The sequence below is a fragment of the Suncus etruscus genome, chromosome 1 (genome assembly GCF_024139225.1).
Source record: "Suncus etruscus isolate mSunEtr1 chromosome 1, mSunEtr1.pri.cur, whole genome shotgun sequence".
Lineage (NCBI taxonomy): Eukaryota > Metazoa > Chordata > Mammalia > Eulipotyphla > Soricidae > Suncus > Suncus etruscus.
Genome location: NC_064848.1, coordinates 193,374,009 through 193,392,296, shown reverse-complemented (window position 1 = coordinate 193,392,296; position 18,288 = coordinate 193,374,009). Strand labels below are relative to the sequence as shown.

General features: G+C 42.4%; 1 protein-coding gene across 3 annotated transcripts in view; it reads left to right on the top strand.

The window, feature by feature from the left end:
- The window catches only part of KANSL1 (KAT8 regulatory NSL complex subunit 1), a 182,886-nt gene that overhangs the window by 130,819 nt on the left and 33,779 nt on the right, over positions 1-18,288 (top strand). For all 3 annotated transcript variants that reach the window (XM_049779034.1, XM_049779018.1, XM_049779026.1), the window contains one exon: positions 8,270-8,371. In XM_049779034.1, the coding sequence (XP_049634991.1) occupies positions 8,270-8,371 (102 nt within the window). The remainder of the gene's footprint in view (positions 1-8,269; positions 8,372-18,288) is intronic.

Below are 18,288 nucleotides of genomic sequence, written 5' to 3'. Positions count from 1 at the left end.
GGAGCGATTTCTGAGTGGATAGCCAGGAGTAACCCCTGAGTGTCACAGGGTTTGCAACCCCCTCAAAGTCATTTTAAAATAGATATATTCGGGGCTGGCGAGGTGGCGCTAGAGGTAAGGTGTCTGCCTTGCAAGTGCTAGCCAAGGAAGGACCACAGTTCCATCCCCCGGCGTCCCATATGGTCCCCCCAAGCCAGGGACTTAGCCAGGAGTAACCCCTGAGCATCAAACTGATGTGGCCCAAAATAATAATAATAATAATAATAATAATAATAATAATAATAATAATAATAGATGTATTCATTTGGGAGGCTACTTTCTTAAAGTAGCGTAAGTTTCTTATGATGCTCCTAAGAAACAAAGGTTTTTTTCTTTAAATCTTGAAGACTGGGGCTGGAGTGATAGCACAGCGGTAGGGCATTTGCCTTGCTTGCAGCTGACCCAGGAAGGACCTGAGTTCAATTCCCAGCATCCCATATAGTCCCTTGAGCCTGCCAAGAGTGATTTCTGAATGTAGAACCAGGAGTAACACCTGAGCACCCCCCAGTGTGGCCCAAAAATCCAAAACCAAAATGAAGCAAAACAAAACCTGGAGACTAAAAAGTTTGAAACCTAAGATAGGTGTTATTGCATTACAGTCTTTGAGATTCTCGGGGGAGGGGAAAGATTCCTTCATCCCATTTTTCTGGCCTCCTTCCCTCTTTAAGTGGTTCCAGCAATTCTTGGTGTTCCTTGTTTTATGATGTAGCACTGAAACTTCTGCTTCTGTCTTCATGTATTCTCTGATTTTCCCCTTATAACCATAGCAGCCATGTTGAGGGCTTAGGCCATTACTTAGGACCTAATCTTGGAGTTGTTACTTCTGCAACGACTCTAAAAAAGGTCACATTGGCTCTGGATAGACTTAACTGACAGGACTGGGTGTTGGAACAGGATACCTGTAACATATAAACAGCATAATTTACCACAAAGATAGTGGGGGCAGGACAAAGGAGGAAAAACAGGTAAGGTGACATCTTTGGTCTTGGGCCACACCCAGCGATGCTCAGGTGTTACTCCTGGCTCTGTGCACAGGAATTCCTCCTGACAGTGCTTTGGGGACCTTTATGGGATGGAAGCTGTGTCAGCACATGCAAGGTAAAGCACCTAGCTCTTGTATTTGTTCATTATTTGGCACTATAATAATACAGATACATTTTTGGGTTTTGGGGCTAAAGCAATAGAACAATGTGCAGGGTGTTTGCCTTACATGATGCTCACCCTGGTTCAATTTCTGGCACCTCAAGTGGTCTTCTGAGCACATCTATGTGTGACCCTTGTGAGGAAACGAAAAGGGAAAATATCTCTGAGCTTTTTACTATGTACCAGGAACTGCGTGCTAAGTACTTTACTGTAATCTTTACATTTAAGAACAAAGGGTCAAAGAGACCTGAGTTTGTTCATACAACCGAGTGTCCTACTGAAGGTTGACTGTTCACCCCAGAACTGTTGTTCAAGTCATTTTGTTCTGTGACTTAAATTGAGAGCTTTTTCATCCCTCATATTTTCATTTCCTGGCACCACAGAGATTGTGCAGTGGGTAGAAAAGCTTACTTGCTGCTGACCTGAGTTTGATCCTATGCACTACATTTGTTCCCCTGAGCACTGTCGGGAGTGATTCCTCAGCACCACCAGGTGTGTGCCCCCCCCAACAAACAAACACAATTTTCCATTTTCCATCCTCTAAGATTTGCCATAGTCACCTGTATTGTTGGGCCCCATGACTTTGATGGTCAGCTGTAATTATAATCTCTTTGGAGGGGAAGGCTAACTTTAAGTTAAGGGAGTGTTTCATATTAATACATAAGTTTCAGTGTACAGTTTCTTTGACATTTATAGATAAAGTATTATGATTAACAAATGCTGGGGAGACTGTAAAGCAGGTAGGGATTTCCCTTGCATGTGATTGACCTGGATTCAATCCTCAGCATCCTATATGGTGACCCAGTGTCCTACCAGGAGTTAATGCCTGAGCATCACTGAGTGTAGCACGTGCGGCCTCCCCACCAAGCCCCAGCCATTTAGGGGGTATGTGTCATATGCTCTGATGCCAGATTTTGGACCCATGATCTTCAGCCTTTGAATTATCCTGTTGTTTCCACAACTTTTTTTTTTTTTTTTTTTTTTACAGTCCACATCCAGCAGTGCTTAAGGATTGCCGATTATGCCCTCAGTCACATATTTGGGGACTACTGAATTGCACTGAGGAGGGCCAGTCAGAGCAGAGACACGGTGATAGGTGGAGTGAGAGAGTTTTTTCTCAACATGCTAGTGTGCTCGGAGATGGTGGGGTTCATACTCTCAAGACAGCCATCTTCTCTGGTCACGAGAAAAGAGTTTTTATAGAGCAAGGGAACAAACAAGCCCATTTTTAGGAAAGCCAGTTACAGGCTGATGCATGGTCAATTCACGCAGAGCTGATCCCCTGAGGCTCACTTTCCATGTGACTGCAAATAAATATTTCCCCTCTATTCTTTAGGAAGGGCCCAGGGAACATTTCTTGGAATTTTTATTTTTTATTTTTGTTTTGAGCCACACCCGGCAGTGCTCGAAGCTATTCTAAACTCTGTACTCAGGAGTGATCCCATATAATTTATTTTATTAATATGTTTAGGAGAGAAGGACAGTGGTGCTCAGGGCCTACACCTGGTTCTATGCTCAGGTATCACTCCTGGTGGGTTGTTGGGGATTGAAGATTGCCTGGCCCCATGTGTGTAAAGTGACCTATCCACTATACTGTCTCTAGCCCCTGAAAACTAGCATTTCCAGCTAGAGAAATATTTGAGACCTATTACCAGGTGATTAGCAGTTTCTGTTCTTCCAGAAGTTCGGTGTTACTTTTTGGTGTGACTTAGGGGGTAGGGGTTGAGTCCCTTTTGGGGACCGTGATTCTTGTTTTTCTCTGGAGAAGGGATATTCCAAGAGGTTCTCTCTGCTCTTCTCCATACAATAGTGCAGGACGGATAGACAGACGGACGGACACGGATTTGCCTACACATGATAGTACACACAGTCTTGTGCTCATCAGTGCCCCCAGGCCTTAGAAAACAAACATTGCACACCTTGAGTGTGACCTTTTCACAGGCCCGCTTATTATGTTCAATGTCCTGAGCAAATCTTACAGTTTATATAGGCTTGGAAGAGCATTTTTCTGCTTAACACTCATTGCAGTTCTGTCCTCTTTATTCTCCCTCCCACCCCCCAAAAAAAACAAACTATATTTGTTCATATTCCAAAATAAGGAGGGTAGCACATGGATCAAGTAAGTTCTGTTGCAAGAAAACTTGTTTCTCTTAACAGCCTTGTCTGGAGCAGAACATATTCTTTTTCACACTTGATGTGAAATGACAGGAATGGCTAGGGATGGGAACATTAATGAGAATAAGAAGTGGAAGACTGGATAGAAAAGGGTTGGGTGAGAATAACAAGTCTAGCACTCTTTTGTCTTCAGGTGGATGTAAAGCGGTTGAAATTTTCATCCTAAATTATAAAGCATTTGGTCTTTTATCATATTTATCATATAGCTGTCTTGACCAGACAGCCCAAGATGGTTCTTGTAGAATTGGTCTGTAGTGAGGTTAATGAATTATTTTAAGAGGTTTAGGGACGATTGACCTACTTACAGTGAAATAGAATAGTGAATATATGTAATTATCTTAGAATTCTGAGATGGTGTTCTTTATCTTGGATTTTTACTCCATGTGTTATCTGGAATGGGTAAAGTGGAAGCAATTAACTGAAGAACACAACTCAATTTTGTGTTCCTTTTTTGAAGAGGCAGAGGAGAAACCTGTGTTACATAATCAGGTTTAGCACAATTTTTCTCACTAATTACCCCCTTTTCATCCTTTATTCCCCATCCCTTTCTTCCTTCTCTTAAAAAGAAGAAAATTAGGGGCCAGAGTGGCACAGTGGCAGGGCATTTGCCTTGCAATCAGTCGACCCAGAATATGGGTTCTATTCCCTGCATCCCATGAACCTGCCAGGAGCGATTTTTGAGCTCAGAGCCAAGAGTAACCTGAGCGCGGCTGGGTGTGGCCCAAAAAACCAAAAAGGTAGGAGGGAGAGGGAGGAGAGAAGAGAGAGAATACGAAAGAAAACCTTTACTGAATGATAGCATCATGGTAGGGTGCATCATGGTAGGGTGCTTGTGTGTGGCCAGTCTGTTCATCCCCACAGCACCATGTTCCCTTGAGCACTGCCAGGTGTGACTCAAAACACCAAAGCAGTTTTTTTTACTTCCATGGAGGAGTTATTTGTAAGGACATGTTCTGTGTAGCTGTTGACATCCACCAGTTCCTTTGATCTTAATGTAGGTGTTCTCTTGGCAAGGACATCCCAGGCATTATCTGGGTGTTGACTTGAGCCATGGTGAAGGCTGTTGGCCTTGCCGGCTGTGTGAAAGTGCAGGAGTACTGCCTTATTGCCACAGCATTGCGTCACTGACCAGTGTCTAGCCAGAATGTGAGAAAACTCGGCTTGGGGTGGCTATCATGACATGGGTGTGGGGCAGCGCTTTGTGCTGTACTCTTTGCCGTTATTAACCTTTCCTTTCATGCCTATTAACTATATTGGTTGAATTTGGGGGAGAATTTTTAAATAAATAGGTAGACTCTTTTTCTGCTTTAGCTGCATCTTCTTTGACTTTTGTAACAGCAGTTTAACAATATATTTTATACTAAGCTTACCCATCTATCCAACCTCCTTATGAGTGAGATATTTGTATTTTTAGTTGGGGACATCCCCAGTGAGTCCACCAGGAATCTAATGGGCAGTACTGGAGGTATGGAAGTAGATCAAACACATGAGCTCAAGTATGCATTGCATTCCTTTGTGCTGTGTCTTCAGCCCTGGAAAATCTTTATCTCCTCTCCGCCTCCGCCACCCCCCCCACACACACATGTGGTATATTCAGCGAGTGTTACCTGAATTAACGGACTTTTGTTATTTGACTACTTTTTCTTGACTTAGAGATTTCTCTTTTTTCCTTTTTGGAATAACGTATAAAGTATCTAATTTCTCTTATGCTATTATGAACTTAAATATTGAGACAGTCTATAAATTGGGTGCATCTATATAACACTGAAGCATATGTTTTGCAAGAGTAGGTTTGTCTTTTGGATTTTTGTTTTTGTTTTTGTTTCACACCTGGCCACGCTCAGGGGTTACTCCTGGCTCTGTAATCAGCAATCGCTCCTGGAAGGTTCTGGGGACCTACCTCCTGGTATTTGAACCACTGTCTTTCCTGCATGCTAGGCAAACGCCCTACCTCCATTCTATCTCTCCGGCCCCTGGATTTTTTTTTTTTTTTAAGTATTTTATGGGCTGGAGAAATGTTACAGTAGATAAGGCACTTGCCTTGCAAAGTGCTGACTTGGGTTCAATCTCCAGCACCACATAAGGTCTCTGAGTACCTCCAGGAGTGATTCTAATGTCACAGTGGATTTGATTTTTGATATGTAATAGTGGAGAACAGAGACTGTTTATATTAGTAAAGCCAGTTAATTACCCAGGCTCAACCCCAGTTCAGTTTCTGAGATCACATGGTTCCCTGTGCCCAAAGCCAAGAGTTATTGCTGAACCCTCTCACCTCCACCCCTACTCCCCCAGAGAGCCCCAGATAAATAGAAACATCATTTTTCCTTTCTTGGTAGTTTGGGGAGCCATGCCCAGCTCTGTGCTCTCACCTTAGTATAGAGCTAGGCGTAGGGCTACTCTAGCTAGGCATGTGGGATGTAGGCGTTCCTGGCAGTACTTGGGGTAGACATGTAATGCCAGGGATCAAAATGGGAGCTCCCATATGCCCTTTGAGTATCTTTCCTGGCCCTTTAATTCTTCTTGACACAAAGGCAAGAAATATTGACCAAAAACCTGGGTCCCTTAAGAAGCAGTAAATCAAAGTTGACTGGTCATTGAGAACCACTTTGTGCCAGCGACTTCTCTGTTTACCACCCACCCATCCATCATGTCAGTGAAGTAGCCAGATGAAAACCTTTAAGCCATAAATCAGGCTCTTTGCCTCTTGTTCTTGAAACTCTCCAATCTTTGAGTCGAAACCTAGATGTTCACAGTGAATTAACAAAGCTCTGCAAGGTTACCCTTCTGCCACCACCATCTTCTGTTTTTAATTCTTCAATACAAATTTTACTGCATTGCCATTAACACAGTATAATAATAACAAAGTATATGCTACTCTGATGAAACTTTCTACATCTGGGCCCAGAGAGATAGCACATCGGTGTTTGCTTTGCAAGCAGCTGATGCAGGACCTAAGGTGGTTGGTTCGAATCCCGGTGTCGCATATGGTCCCCCGTGCCTGCCGGGAGCTATTTCTGAGCAGACAGCCAGGTGTAACCCCTGAGCACCGCCGGGTGTGACCCAAAAACCAAAAAAAAGAAAAAAAATTTTCCACATCTGGATGATAATAAAATGATAGCACATGCAAATAATATAGCTCCAAGCACTTGTGGAAGAAATGGGACACTTGACTCTATGTATCAGCCTTATTCATTGCTACTGCTTGAGTTTCTACTAAAATAGTTCTTAGAAAGCAAAGTTGCCAGTGCTGTATTTTATTTCAGAATCATAAAATAAAGGGGCCTCTGGTAAACCAGTCTCCTGCCCCTCACTCTTTTGAGACAAAGTCGTAAATTAAAATTTTTTTTCATTTTTCCACATATTTATTTATCGATTAATCAATTTTTTGACATCTTTATATTAGTGTTGAGATTGAAGTTGATGTCTCCAATATTATTTTATTTTTTAAATAATTATCTTTATTTAAACACCGTGATTACAAATATGATTATAATTGTATGATTACAGTCATGTAAAGAAAGCCCCCTTCACCAGTGCAACATTCCTACCACCAATTTCCCAGATCTCCCTCCTCCCCACCCCCCCACACCTGTACTCGAGACAGGCTTTCTACTTCCCTCATTCATTCACATTGTTATGATAGTTTTCAGTATAGTCATCTCTCCAGCTGCACCTACCAGCCCTCATCTCTCTTGTCTCTAAGATACTGTTAAAAATGTCTTTCATTTTTCTTAAAACCCATAAGTGAGTGAAACCATTCTGTGTCTTTCTCTCTCCTTCTGACTTACTTCACTCAGCATAATAGATTTCATGTACATCCATGTATAGGAAAATTTTATGACTTCATCTCTCCTGGCGGCTGCATAGTATTCCATTGTGTATGTACCACAGGTTCTTTAGCCACTCATCTGTTGAAGGGCATCTTGGTTGTTTCCAGAGTCTGGCTATTGTAAATAGTGCTGCAATGAATATAGGTGTAAGGAAGGGATTTTTGTATTGTATTTTTGTGTTCCTCGGGTATATTCCTAGGAGTGGTATAGCTGGATCTTATGGAAGCTCAATTTCCAGTTTGTGAAGGAATCTCCATATTGCTTTCCATAAAGGTTGTACTAGGCGGCATTCCCACCAGCAGTGGATAAGAGTTCCTTTCTCTCCACATCCCCATCAGCACTGCTTGTTTTCCTTTTTTGTGGTGTGTGCCAGTCTCAGTGGCATGAGGTGGTACCTCATAGTAGTTTTGATTTGCATCTCCATGACGATTAGTGATGTTGAGCATCTTTTCATGTGCCTTTTGGCCATTTGCCTTTCTTTTTCTTTTTCTTTTTTGTTTTTTTTGTTTTTTTGTTTTTTGTTTTTTTGTTTTTGGGTCACACCCGGCGGTGCTCAGGGGTTACTCCTAGCTATCTGCTCAGAAATTGCTCCTGGCAGGCACGGGGGACCATATGGGACACCGGGATTCAAACCAACCACCTTAGATTCTGGATCGGCTGCTTGCAAGGCAAACGCTACTGTGCTATCTCTCCAGGCCCACCTTTCTTTTTCAAAGTGTCTGTTCATTTCTTCTCCCCATTTTTTGATGGGGTTAGTTTTTTTTTTTTTTTTTCTTGTATAGTTCTGTCAGTACCTTGTAAATTTTGGATATTAGTCCTTTATCTGATGAGTATTGGGTGAATACTTTCTCCCACTCAGTGGGTGGCCTTTGTGTTCTGGGCACTATCTCCTTTGAGATGCAGAAGCTTCTCAGCTTAATATAGTCCCATCTGTTTATCTCTGCTTCCACTTGTCTCCTCCTTAAAGATGCCTTTAGTCTCAATGTCCTGGAGTGTTTCACCTACATGTTGTTCTATATACTAAATTAAAATTTTAATTTATGATGTCATTCACAAACACTGTTTTTCTCTCTGTTCTGCAGGGATTGGTAGTTCTTGGGGAGGCTCCTTCCCCAGAGCATGCAACAGACTTATTTCTTCCACTCAGTACCGAGGTGAAGACAGAGCATGGGAATGATAAACTGGTACGTAGAAAACAGATACTGCCAACATTGATGGGTACAGGCTCTTAACCTTGTATATCCAACCTAAGTTCAATCCTCAGCACCATATGGTTCCTTAAACATGACCGTGGTTACCTCAACAAAAAATGAAAGGAGCGAGAAATCTGGAGTATAGCATTCGTACATGTCACATCTCTGACAGGGACCCCTGTGTTGGGTGAAGGAAGCAAGAAGACTGAAGACTGGATTCCCTTTTATCACTGCTGCCCTTTGGAGATTTGAATTCCTATGTAGAACCTGCACGGGGTTCAAGAGTGTAACTCACCTTATTTTTGTTTTAAGTTTGGGGGCCACACTGGCTGTGTTCGGGCAATATTCCTGGTTCTGTGTGCAGGGATCACTCCTGACAGGGTCTAGGGGATCAAGTGGGGTGCCAACAATTAAGCCTGTGTTGGCTGCATGCGAGGCAAATACCCTACCTGCTGTTGTATATCTCTCGCCCAAATTTACTAATTTTGATTATCCTGGAACTGATGCACGTGCACACACACACACACACACACACACACAAAATCTGGTAGTGCAGAGTAGGGTATGTTTTATTCTGTGGTGCTAGGGGCAAGCTTGAAGCCTAAATGTTAGTGCTATGCCACTGAGTTACATCCCTAGCTCATAACATAGACTTTTTGGATTTGGTGCTGCATACTGTGGTGTTTAGGGTTTAGTCCTGGTGGGGTTCATATGGGGCAGTGGGGATTGTACAGTTCAAGTGCCCTACCCGCTGTGCTGTCTCTACTCTCAAAGCTCTCATTTAACTTATCTCCTAAGAACCTAGTTGAAATTTTGGGGATTTTTTTCCCCTTGTTTCTCTCGTGTGTGTGTGTGTGTGTGTGTGTGTGTGTGTGTGTGTGTGTGTGTGTGTGTGTGTGTGTGTGTGTTTGGTTTTTTGGTTTTTGGGTCATATCTTCTAATTGGGGATTTTTTTCCCCCTTGTTTCTCTCTCTCTCGTGTGTGTGTGTGTGTGTGTGTGTGTGTGTGTGTGTGTGTGTTTGGTTTTTTGGTTTTTTGGGTCATATCTCCTAATTGGGGATTTTTTTCCCCTTGTTTCTCTCGTGTGTGTGTGTGTGTGTGTGTGTGTGTGTGTGTGTGTGTGTGTGTGTGTGTGTGTTTGGTTTTTTGGTTTTTTGGGTCATACCCGGCAGTGCTCAGGGGTTTCTCCTGGCTCCATGCTCAGAAATCGCTCCTGGGAGGCTCGGGGGACCATATGGGGTGCCGGGATTCAAACCAATGACCTTCTGCATGAAAGGCAAACACCTTACCTCCTTGCTAGCTCTCCGGCCCCTGTAATGTGAACTTTTATTATCACTATTATTTATTAGTAGAGTAAGCCCTGCCCGTTGTGCCCAGGGATGGGAGACTACATGTAAGGCCTGATGAGGGGTCTGTTGAGTCAGAGTTGGTCATATAAGAGGCAAGTACCTTAACTCCTGCACAGCTCTCTAATACCCTGCAGAATTATATTTTAAAGTTAGTTCTGGCATTTTTTATTTTTGAGGGATGGGGAGCCCACACTTAATAGTGCACTAGGTGTACTCCTGGCTCTGCACTCGGGACCATACAGGGTACAGGGTATCAAACCCCGATCAGCAGTGTTCAAGGTAAGTGCCCTACCCACTGTACTCTGACCCCTGAGTTGCAAAACTTTGTTAGTGGTTGCTCTGGCATAGTGTTATAAATAAGAGAGAAATATAGATAGCTGGTGGTGGTGCTGTAAATGTAGGGAAAAAATGTTTGGTCTATGGGATCGAGGGTAACATTTATATTAAGGATTCCAAAAGTTTCGGGTAGTCTATTAACCATGTTTTATTGTACCTCACTCAGTATTAGACATTTTTGTAGACATGTGCATGCCCCTTATTGAATTTTTTTCTCCACCCATCTTTTCCTTACACATGTATGATGTCTAGTTGAGTGTTAAGTTTCTTAGCAGTTTAGACCATTTTCCTCATGTTAGCCACAGTAGATCCTGCATTGTACAATATTTTTGGGTTGAGTGAAATAAATCCCAACACAGTATATGGTCATATTCAGGGAAATTAACCACTGTCTTATGATTAAAACACACACACACACACAGACACACACACACACTTTCTGAATTAAACCACAAGATGAACAATGCAGTACATTTTCTTTATCAGTGGACAAGGCTACAAAGGATATATTCCTCACAAGTTATTGTACAATTTCCTAAAATGTAAATAGTATCCGTAGAACCTGAGTAGCACTGCATGCATTTTCAGGTCCTTGCACTGAGTCCCTGGCATGGTTGGCTGAAAATCAAGTAGAGGAGCCCTAAGTCTCTTGAGTGCCACTTGTTAAGCCCAGGGAAAAATACTGAAAAGCCACTAGAGACTATGCAGATGAGCCTTTTATTACCAGAGAACAGTGGGGGAAAAGAAGAGCTATGAGAGAACTCAGACATGCCCCTACCCTTTTTTAACTTGCTTGTAAGGTAAGGTCAGGGGAAGATCATAGGGAAGGGTGTCCACGTGCTGAGTCATGTGTATGGGAGTGATTTCAAGCAGGGAACATAATTGCATGAAGAGTATAAAAGAGGCTTCTGGGAACCTAGGATTATCAAGGAACGACAAAGAGGGTTTTGTGGAGTACTAAATGATTAAGCCAGTTCATAGTAGATTTTGTCCTTAGCATCATGAACATAAATCTTCCTACATTTGACAGAAAGCAGTCGACTAATTTGTATATCATTGAATTTGCTTTATTTAAATGTTAAGAATGGTTTTAGGGAGCCAGAGAGATATTACAGCAGTAAGGCATTCGCCTTGCAGGTGACCAACCCTGGATGGAACAGGGTTTGATTCCCAGCATCCCCTATGGTCCCCTGAGCCTGCCAGGAGCGATTTCTGAGCGCAGAGTCAGAGCTTCACCGGTGTGGCCCAGAAACAAACAAGAAGAATGGTTTTAGACTGACATAAATATTGCAGAGAATAGTATACAGTATCCCAATACACCCTTCACCCATTCTCCCCAAGTGTTAACAACTTAGGAAGTCATTGTACAATGAGCAGACATATAAGTGGTAACTACTACTGAGATTTTAATTTTAATTGGGGGGGGTCATATCATCAGTGCTCAGAGCTAACTCCTAGATCTGTGCTCAGAGATCACTGTTGTCAGGGCTTAAGGGATTGTGGACTACTAGGTCAGCCATGTGCAAGACAAGTGCTGTACCTGCTGTCCTATCACTGCAGTCCCTTAAATGACTATTTTATGGAGAGATATTTTGCAGTATTTATTTGTATTTTGGGCCACACCCAGCAATGCTCAGGGCTCTGCACTCAGAAATCACTCCTGGCAGGTTCGGTCCACTTGCAAGGCAAATACCCTGCTGCTATGCTATTGCTCCAGCCCTCTCTTCCCCCCCCCCCTTTATTATACTTGCAATCCATGTTTCACTGTGGTTTTTAGCCTACAATAATTGACAGAAGTATTTACCATAAATGGTCACTTTATATGTTTTCTGATGATTGGAACATTTTTCTCCAGTTTTCTTGGTTAGTCATTCGATTCTTTATATGATTCGATTATATTATTCGATTCTTTATATTTAAGAATATTGATTTTTTTAAATGAATTATGATATATTGCTGTTAACTCAGTTCCATCATTCTCAACCTTTGGCATTGAAATCTTCTAATTGACTCCTATGTCCTTGCAAGCCAATGCACCCACATTTTTGGAATATTGCTTTTTTTCTTTCTGGGGGGCCATCTCCAGGGCATTTGCCCTACCCATATTGTACTATCTACTGCTTCAGCCCCGAACACCACTAGATGTTCTAAGACTTGTCATTTCATTTACCTGCTTCAGTCTAGGTTCTTTAAGGGAGAGCTGAAGGGCTTAGAGGGTGGGCAATACTTACAAATGTTCTGGAAACCCTGTGCTTCAGGCATTAATTTGGAGTCAGCCTTATACAAGCCAAGCTCTTTATTCTCTATACTATCTCTTTGTTCTTGGTTCTTTTTAAGAACAGTGTTAAGACTACCTGGGGTCAAAGTGATAGCACAGTAGTAGGATGTTTGCCTTGCATGCGGCAGACCTGGGATGGATCCAGGAGTGATTTCTGATTGCAGAGCCAGGAGTAACCCTGAATGCCACTGGGGTTCAAGAACTTAAAGAAAATAAAGGAAAAGGGGGGTCCGGAGAGATAGTACAGCGGCGTTTGCCTTGCAAGCAGCCAATCCAGGACCAAAGGTGGTTGGTTCGAATCCCGGTGTCCCATATGGTCCCCCGTGCCTGCCAGGAGCTATTTCTGAGCAGACAGCCAGGAGTAACCCCTGAGCACCGCCGCCGGGTGTGGCCCAAAAACCAAAAAAAATAAAATAAAATAAAGGAAAAGGGTATCTGGCTATAGGCTCAACTCAGTATCTGAGTTGCATTCATTGGTAATTAGTGTCATTGTTTCTACTAGACCTTTAAAAAAAAAATAACAGGTAAATCTAAGATAAGTATGAAACCCATATATCTTTCATTGAGAGCATACAGTATGGATTTTCCCCTCCCTCCTTTTTGGAATATTACTTGAGTTTTTAGAGTATAAGTTATCTCAAAAAAGATATCTGGGGGCCTGAGAGATAGCATGAAGATAAGGCATTTGCCTTTCATGCAGAAGGTCATTGGTTCAAATCCCGGCGTCCCATATGGTCCACTGAGCACTGCTGGGTGTGACCCAAAAACCAAAAAAAAAAAAAAAAAAAAAAAAACCACTCCTAGGGGCTGGAATGATAGTGCAGCAGTAGGCCATTTGCCTTGCACGTGGCTGATCCAGTACAGACCTCTGTTCAATCCCCAGTGTCCCATATGGTCCCCCAAGCCAGGAGCGATTTTTGAGCGTGTAGCCAGGAGTAACCCCAGAGCGCTGTTGGTTTTGCTCAAAAACCAAAAAAAAAAAAAAAAAAGTGGTGGTGCCTGGACCATCATCATCTGGAATCCTGCTGCTTGCGAGACAAGCACGCTACCCACTGTACTATTGTTCCATGCCATCCCCTAGTGAAATTGTTAAAGAATGAATGATTCAGAATTGCTTTCACATATTTGTCTAAATTTTCTTCTCAGGTCAGAGACATAGGGACATTATTTTTCCTCTTCTTTTGTCTTTGTCACCATCCTTGTTATTGTAGTTACTGCTGCTTCTCCTGTGACCCAAAATCATACAATCCTGGCTTTGAGTTGTACACTAGGCATCGCTGCCTAGGTTTGCGCTCCCATAGCGACAATGCCTGTATATGTACTTGACAGAGCTCACACCCTTAGTTAAGGCTCACTGGTAATGATTGTGGTTCCTGTTAGGGCTCCCTGTCATCTCACACACATGCATTTCCTGCCCCCCGCCATCCAGCACCTTTTTATATATCTCTCTGTTTACTTATTTTTGTTTGTTTGATTGTCTTTGGTGGTGCTCAAGGCTAACTCTGGTCAGGGATCACTCCTGGAGTGCTCAGGGTAACCATACAGGGAATCGAACCAGGATTGCAGCTGTCACTCTGGCCATATCACATGCCTTCTTAATTGCAGTGCACACCAGTGATCACACCACTTTCTATGGTGCTAGTGGGCTAGGGGGTCACAGCTCAAATGGCAGAGCTGCCAGATTGGTGCTTGGTACATGTAGGACACTGGGGACATTGATCTTATGACCATATTCTTGGCAAGGCAGGCCCTTTACTCTCCTGTACTACTTCTCTGTGCCTAAGTGGTCCCATTTTAATATGCAGAAATTGGAGATTAGTAATTTCATAGCAGTGAAATTTTTAGAATATTCTGCTCCGAAAGTACTGTTGATGGGCCAGTAGTACTCTGGTGAATTTAAGAAAGACCGCATTGAGTGGCGTTAACATGAGGGGCTTGAAACACAAAATAAGAAAATTCTTTTGGCACACAAGTAGGAGCTGATCTCCTTATATCTAATAAGGCCCTTTCCTTTTCCTCTGCCCCCTTTTGGTGTTTAGGCCTCACTTGCTGTCCTCAAGACTTAACTCTGTTTTGTGATCAAGAATCATTCCTGGCAGTTTTCTAGGGACATAGGTAGTGCCAAGGGATCAAACTTGGGTCAGCTGTGTGCAGGCAAGTGCCTTATCCACAGTACTATCTCTTCAGTCTCTTCTTTCCATTTTAATTGATTAAAAAAAAAAAACTAACAGACTGGACTATTAAATGTTCTAGTCAAATAAATATGTTATGTGTTTTTACAAAAGTAATATTTCCTAGACCAAAGAGAGAATACAAGATTTACAGTACTTGCCATACACATGACTGACCCTGGCTTAATGCTTCACACTGCATATGATCGCCTGAGCGCCACATAATGATTCTTTCTGAGCAGAAACAAGAGTGAACTCTGAATACCTTAGGGAGAGGCAAAAATAAAAAACAACCTAAAAAATACTAGGAAGTACTATTTCTTTAAGCAGTTATATCATTGCCTGAATGACAATTAAAATGTTTTTGCAGACATTTTTATATTTTGCAGATTAGATTCCGTTTTACTTCGTGTTTTTCTAAGTGTGTGCCTTTTAGTCACTTTATTTTTTTCTAGTTTTTGATAGAATAAACTCAGTGGTTGGCCAAGAGTAGAAAAATTTACCCAGTATGACCTCTAATTTCATCGAGACTTTTATTTATTTTGAGGTGCTGTGGATCAAATCCAGATCTCATGCATGCAAAGCATGTACTGAGCTATAACCCCACCTCTTAGGTTTTGTTTGTACTTTTATAGGAGCTTCACTTTTAATTGTTTTGTCCAAGAGAACAGTAATAAACCAGATACCTGCTTTATATTGATGACATTTAAATGTCTTTGTTTGCTATATTAATCATTTTCTCTTGTACATGGTCCTTTAAGTGGATGCGAGTAGAGGAACCTCATTACAGGTTCTTGCTATCATACTTTAGAGCAATGGCTCTGGATCCATTGTCAGCCTTTTCTATTCTTTCCTATTGCTTGTATTCATGTGTTTTCAGATTGTGGCTAAACAGCAAATGAAATTCAAGAAGCGGGGGGGTGGAGAGCTAGTACTGAGGGTAAGGTGCTTTGCCTTGCACATGACCCACCTGGCTTCAATCCCCAGATGGCTCCCCAAGCTGGTTATGGTCCAAAAACCAAGACCAAAAATATTTCAACAATGAGAACATTTCAGATTTTGTTTATTTTCTTTAACTTTATTTATTTATGGATTGATTGGTTGTTGGGCCACTCCCAACGGTGCTCAGGGGTCACTCCTGGCTCTGCGCTCAGAAATAGCCCGTCAGGTTGGGGGACCATATGGGATGCAGGTTATCAAATGGGGTCTCTCCCCGGTTGGCCGCATGCAAGGCAAACACCCTACTGTTGTGCTATCTGTACGGCCTTATAGTAACTTTTTTTCTGAATAGAGAGTCTAATTTCTTTACTTAGTCTTTTTTTTTGGGGGGGGTCACACCCGGCAGCACTCAAAAGTTACTCCTGCTTTACACTAAGAAATCGCTCCTGTCAGGCTCAGGGGACCATATGGGATGACGGAATTCGAACTACCATCCTTCTGCATGCAAGGCAAACGCCCTACCACCATGCTCTCTCTCTGGCCCCCTACTTTTCTTACTCTTAATTAACTAACTTCCTGATAATATTTACCATGATAATAATGACCACACTTAACATCAGTATGTGGGGGCAAGTGTTAATGTTCCTTTCCTGTCTTTGCAAGCTTTTCAACCATGATTAGGGAATTGTTTGCATAAGGCAGTGTGAATTCAGTAAAGAAGCTCTCTATAAACTCACACTTTTGTGAACTGTTTTCTTTATCCTGGTGGAACAGTATTAAAGGATTAGATTAGTATTTTGTGTCTGGAAGGTATCTGACCTGGCTTGGGACCCCAGTGCCATGCAGGCAACTGAGCACTGCCAGAGGAACCCTAGTGGGCTCTGGCATCACAGGTTATAAGAAGTGCCACATTGGGGCTGGCGAGGTGGCACTTGAGGTAAGGTATCTGCCTTGCAAGCGCTAGCCAGGGAAAGATCACGACCGTGGTTTGACCCCCCCCTCAAGTCCCATATGGTCCCCCCCAAGCCAGGAGCAATTTCTGAGCGCTTAGCCAGGAGTAACCCCTGAGCATCAAACGGATGTGGCCCGAAAAAAAAACAAAAAGAAGTGCCACATTGTTTTGGCTTTGATTTTTGGTGCTGTGCCCAGGGCCTTCTCCTGTGTCTGAACTCAGGGATCGAGCCCACGTCAGCCTTATGCAAGGCAAATACCCTACCCACTGTACTTTCACTCCAGCCCTCAAACCACCACATTTTTTGGAGGGGGAGGGGCATACCTGGTGACGCTCAGGAATTACTCCTGGCTTTGCACTCAGAAATTGCTCCTGGCTTAGGGGGATATGGGACGCCAGGGGATGGAACCGATGTCCGCCCTAGGTTAGCGTTTGCACCTCTTACACCAACCAACCCCCTCCAGTCCCAAATGACCATATTCTTAAACCCTAATACTGAGTCTTTGATCCAGTTGACAGCATTTTACCAGAAGGGGCCCCAGAGCTCCTGGCCACACTAGTCAGGGGTTTTCCCACAGACACCCAAAAAGGAGAAAAATAATTTAAACTCTTTGAATTTGAAAATGAGCAGTGAACCTAGTTGCCCCAGCACCCTCCTTTTGGATCTCAGCAAGGTCATCTCAAAGTCTTTAAGCTATATCTCCTACACAGTTAATAGGTCAGTGGTAAGATTATGATAGTGTCTACGTTTCTTTAGATTTTCTAGGTTTTTATTTTATTGGGGGGGGTATTTTGTTGTTGTTTTTGGGTTACTCCTGGCTCAGAAATTTCTCCTGGCAGACTCGAGGACCAGGAATCGAACCGGGGTCTGTCCTGGGTTGGCTACATGCAAGGCAAATGCCCTCCCACTGTGCTATCATTCTGGCCCCTCTTTAGACTTTCTAAAAGAAAGTGGTTTTTGTTTCTTTGTTTTGCTTTTTGGGCCACACCCTATGATGCTCAGGGGTTATTTCTGACTATCGCTCAGAAATCGCTCCTGGCTTGGGGGATCATGTGGGACGCAGGGAGATCAAACCACGGTTCGTCCTAAATTAGTGCGTGCAAGGCAAACACCCTACCACTTGCACGTCGCTCCGGCCCAAGTTAATTTGTTTTGAAATGAGACTTAATTAAATATTGGCAGTAGGTGAAAGTGTCCTTGCATTTCTTAATTCCTAAAAAATAAATCTAAATCAAATGGATCAGCCTATTACTTAAAATAGCATCTTATAGGACATGTAGATATGCTAATCAGTTGTCTGCCACAATTTAATGCTGTAAGCTCTAATTATAAGTGAAACAAGTAATTTGATGTGCCCTTAAAATTGGTATTTTAGCAAAAAGATTCAGTCATAGCACCTCATATTAGCAGGAAGCAGAATTTCTGGACTCTGACGAGGCTCAGTCTGATGTAACACACCTGTTAGGATGGTGTTTAGATTTATTGATAAATTTTTATCAGCTCTTAAACTTGATTTTTATATTTAAAATTGCTAAATAGGGATTGCAGATATAGATAGTACAGAGCAGTTGACCCCAGTTTATCTCCCAGCATCACCAGGAGTGATTGCAAAGCACAGAGCCAAGAATACTAGGAGTAAATTCTGAGCACTCTTGGTGCAGCCCAACTCCGAGTCCCCAAATCTAATGATAAAATTTATTTCAAGATACTTAAAACGATTTTTGTGCTTTCATTATTTGTATATTTTTTAATCCATTCGATTGTATCAGAATAATCAAAATAGGCTTATCCTTTCTCCCAAATAATTTATCAATAAAAGATGGTGCTACTTTCTGTCCTTAAATATTGTGACATAAATGTAGAAGGTACTTTTCTTTTGCAC